Source organism: Diorhabda carinulata, chromosome 4 (assembly GCF_026250575.1).
Source record: "Diorhabda carinulata isolate Delta chromosome 4, icDioCari1.1, whole genome shotgun sequence".
Classification (NCBI taxonomy): Eukaryota; Metazoa; Arthropoda; class Insecta; order Coleoptera; family Chrysomelidae; genus Diorhabda; species Diorhabda carinulata.
In genome coordinates, this window is record NC_079463.1 from 20,052,282 (window position 1) to 20,057,109 (window position 4,828).

A 4,828-nucleotide genomic window follows, 5' to 3' on the forward strand; every position below is an offset into this window, starting at 1 on the left:
GGTATATCAATAAGTACCAATTTAGCAGCCAGTAGTCAGTGAATAATCTGATGTGATAGTGAATACATCAGAATAATGAAAACTAAGCCAAATTTCAAACGGTGAAATAAATTGTGTAAATAAGTATTTAGTAATAAGTTAGTACATGGTTTAGTGAATAGCTGAGTGTTGGTGAAAAATTTTGTGAATATTGAATAATTTAGTGCATTTAGTGTTAGGTTATGAATAAATTGCATAAGTAATATACATCGTGTGTATAAATTCACTACCTCACCGTAAAATACTGTTTAAATAAATAAAGATATTATGTTCTAAAGCAGTCAAGTAGCCCAACTCCTGAAGGAGTTCAACAAATTCTAAAAGATACTTCTGTTAATAAGTATTTTCTAGTAGGAGTATGTTTGACAAAATCTTTTGGAAGAATGCATTTTTGGTTTCAATTACATGTTATTCAGTTATTGATCTTACCATGCCGACGTGGTAAACTTCAAAAATTGAAAAATTATGACATGAGCTTGAATTTGAGCATGAGCATGAGATTTGAATTTCGTCCTTCAGATGAAATTACTATAACCTGAAGTTTAATTTGGGGCGAAGCTAGACATTTTTTTTAAATTCACTGCGGCTTTATTATTATTATTCAATAATTGAAATTAATTATCCATTTATGTTATACGTAGTATTAAGATTCATACTGAAAAATTATTTTTTCACAGTATTAGGGTACAAATAAAAATATTTTTATAAACAACATACAAAAAGAAGTATTCTCAAATTTTTTGTATGAAACCTATAAATACGTTCAGGTAAAGCAGTATATACGAAAAATTTCCCCATAAAATTAAGTATTTTCACTTAGAATGCAAAGTAGTTTATGCCAGTATGAATAACTGTTTGTTTAGTTAATAACTAAATCTTACAAGAAATTGCTAAATTCATAGAGGGGAGAATTCTGAGAAAATTATTAATTTTAGCAATAAACTAATGTGATAGCTAAAAAAAAGAAATATCAAAATGGGTCCATAGTTCCTGAGATAATTAATATTTTTCATAATATTTGAGGTCTGTCGGAGCATTTTTGAGCGCACCGTCTTAACTTCTTTTCATTATTCTCACTCCTCCGCTATCTCGGAGCAGCGGAGAAAAACAGTGTCACTTATACTGCTAACAAATGCAAATTTTCAATAATAGATTATTGAAACTTTTATTGATAAAAATTTCAAGCTTCCTCTACAAAATGACGCAAAAAACATTTCTTAATATTGAAAAACAAAGCCGCGGTGAATTAAAAAAAATGTCTAGCTTTGCCCCAAATTGACCAAAATAGGATTTTTCTTTTAATATAGGTAAAACTGCCAGTTTTCCGAATATGACATTGGTATTGATATTTTTATAAAATTGTTTAAAAAACAATGCAACTTGGCTGCATTAATAGGTAGGCAACATTTACAAACGTAACAACAAAGCTTTTTTAAAGCTTTATTCTGATAAAGCTATTTAGCTTTATGAAATCGGTTTATACTACTATGAATTATTGGTTTGCATTTTTTGGAATTTCTTACAGTTGATTTAAAGCTGATAGTAATCAAATAACGTCTTCTTTCAGACTTCTTAAAACGAGAAGCATAGTTAGGTTATATTATCTGATTACATGAATTCGCAGTTTATTGTGTTGTGTAAGAAAATGTCGACCAAAATAGAAAAGTGGTTAGGTTCCATTTTCGCCATTTTTTCTCAAGATTATGTAGCGGATATTTTGTAGTAATATTGTCATTTGAAACCGTCTGTCTTGATAATTTCTAGGGTTATAATTATTTTTTTACAAATGTTTTACTTCTATTGTTATGCTGTTTAGACGCGTGTTGTATTTCCGAATGAAAAAAAATATACAAGTTGAATTTTAAAAGATTATTTTTATTTTCAATTGAACAAACCACAATAAATCGAAGGCAGGCGCGTCCAATATACACTCGTATTTTATACGTTTTTTACAGTAAACTTGCTTTCGTTGGAAAATCTTGCTTTGGATTTCCGATTAATAATATTAAATATCTATAAAATATTTTGTTTATGTCAAACATTCAATCAGCTATAATGAATTTTTCAGAGACATACAAATTGGAAGTCATTACATAGCATCCATAGAAAAATTTTGTTTTAACAGATATTTTTATTTCTGTAAAGAAATTTTTCTAGGAATTAAGTCGCAAGAGTAAAGCCCGCTGTAAAATGAACCCAGCCCACGCACAGCACAAGCGTGGATTATTTTGTAAAACGTTGTTTCAAATGGAGTGGCGCATATTGAACCCATCCCACGACCAGCTTCGATCCAACCTGGTTCGCGTGGTACCGAGTTGTACTTGCAACATAGTTTCGTGGGTCGTGGGTAGCTACTTTTAAATAAACCATCCATTACCAAACAGTTTTTCTTTTGACTCAAAAATGGAAAAATTAATCGAAATTGTGAGATCCTTTCCTCTACTCTAAGATTGAATGAAGATTATATGAGAGCAAAACTGAAGGATGATTTGTGGGAGAACATAGCAAAAGAATTAAATTTTACTGATGGTTTTTTTGCGTTGCACTCTTGACCAGTAATATCCTTTTCAATTAATTTATGAGCCTCACTAAACTGTCTTCTGTTTAACCGAAACGCCTCCTTGAACACATTTTCTGGAATTTTACCAGATAACTTGAACTCACTCTTTTTCGCAAATACTCATTTGTTTTACTTCTTTTTTATTGGTAGTTGCAATATAATAAATCTTTTGTCATCCTCTGATTCAGACTCCAGATCTAAAAGAAGCTGCTGGCTCGCTGTCATCTTGTATACTAATGGGGATTTGGGTACAAATCGTGGGCGTGAGCTGTGTTCAATATGCGTTACTATTAAAAAACGTGGACATGGGCTGGGTCTAGCCCTCGCGTGTGCCGTGCGTGGGCTGAGTTAAATTTGCGGCGGCACTAAGCTAAGTGTTTTAAATGCTTATAAGCTGTAACAATGACTTTTGAGTTAAGCTGTGACAGGCATCTTAAAGGTGGGCCCTTTTTGCTTTAAGAATGTTGTAAGATTACTTCATAGCAGTTGTTACAACCTATACGCTTTATTAAGAGATTTATATCTAACTTTGTAAGTGATTTTAAACTTTTCTTTAAGTCAAAAATGTTACTTGGGATGGTAGTAGGGATTAGTACGGTCCCTCAAGCAAGTATACTCAACCGCTATTGTCAGTTCTATTGTGTCTGTTAGATATTGAAGAGCACTGGGTGTGTACCTACTTTCATTGTTGTTACTGGATACCGAGATAGAATAAAGATTTTATTCTGGGGTACAGAATTTAGTATTTTCTCATTTTAACATCGCGCCTCTCGTACGTTTCTGGACATTTACTCCTGTATTTACCAAACTGTAATTTAGCACATATTTGGCGATAAATCTATGCTGAAAATGTCGAAGAAATTAAAAAAAAAACATTACATTGTTTTCGATTTTATTAAGGCATAAACATCATTTACAGCTGATATATTGGTTTTAATTGTTTTATTTCTTGACATATATGAATAATAGAAGAATTTCACAAATAAAACAAAATAACTGAAATACATCACAAGCGCTAAACTATTGTTGAGAATTGTTATGTGACAATCTGTTTTCCGTAAAATTAATCTTCTCACCCATAAACTGATGGCGCATCCAACTAACATTTGTGTTATTTGTAGTGAAGTGATGATCATAGCTAATTGTTTAGGAGGACTATACCTCATTGCTTTCAAAGCGTAGTAGGAGTACATCAAAGAGTGAACACAATAATTCATGACCATGAACCAACGAGCGCTGGCCGAAGTCTCTGCGTAACTCAACCATGAGTAGAGTAAAACAGTGATATGATGATACCAATGAAGAAAGATAAGGGGTTGTTTTCGTAGTACTATAAACACTGTATCACCTAGTTCGGGTAGTTTACTTAACGTGAACATCCAAGCCCAAAATCCAGAAACTTTATCTTGTTCAACAAAAGATGGAATACAGATAGAATGATACAAACCGTGATGAGTTAATATATGAGTAAATTCTGGCAGCGTTCTACAAGCACCCATTATACTAAAAGTTGCTAGCATTACATTCCACGCCACTAAGAGTGTCCTTAATTCAAATTTAGGTCGATTTTGCATCCAATATCTTCCTCCAAAAATAACGAATACATACAACCCCACGTAATAGAAACTTGAGGTCCAATTTTCTTCCATCCATTTAAGAGTTTTCTTATGAATAAAGTCGGATTCGAAATTGAACAAATAGGTGTAATTAGGTGATGTAACTCGTGCATACTTTTCCATTTTATCGAGCTGTTTTTCGTAACAACGGGCACTAACACGGTTAAATGTATAAATAATGTGATTCGAATGCTGCTGAGAATTTATCAGTACCTATCTCAACTATCTGATTATGATTATTAATCATACAAAATGTCGGTTGGGTAATTCATATGCGTACCTACTATTATAGTTTGCAACTAATTAAAATTATCCACTTCAATACAGTGACGAGATATAATGAAAATTTTTTTTAAGTTGTATAACAAAAGAACTGAAACTTCAGACAGATCTAAAAATAAAGAATGCCTTTGTGGCGGTAAAAATTAATTCATTACACTTGAGTTAAAACTAGAACTCTTTCAAATCTAAGTCGTGGAAATCATAGCAATATTGCACATAAAAAACAATGATTATAAGCTTTATTGATCAGATCAAGAATTTAGAAGTGTAACTATCCAAAAAGTGAAAACTGCATTAAAAGAAAAGTGATGAATATTATATTCAATGAAAT

At 31.8% G+C, this 4,828-nt stretch overlaps 1 protein-coding gene across 1 annotated transcript; it reads right to left on the bottom strand.

Moving 5' to 3' along the window:
- Positions 1–3,474: 3,474 nt before the first annotated feature.
- On the bottom strand, positions 3,475–4,341 carry LOC130893014 (elongation of very long chain fatty acids protein 6-like). Its single transcript, XM_057798775.1, has one exon. It carries the CDS (start codon positions 4,336–4,338, stop codon positions 3,475–3,477), a length of 864 nt encoding a protein of 287 aa, XP_057654758.1. The 5' UTR covers positions 4,339–4,341.
- Positions 4,342–4,828: the final 487 nt, after the last annotated feature.

Excerpts from the sequence above, each read along its gene's own strand:
- LOC130893014 (XM_057798775.1), bottom strand. The coding sequence starts at position 4,338 with ATGGAAAAGTATGCACGAGTTACATCACCTAATTACACCTATTTGTTC.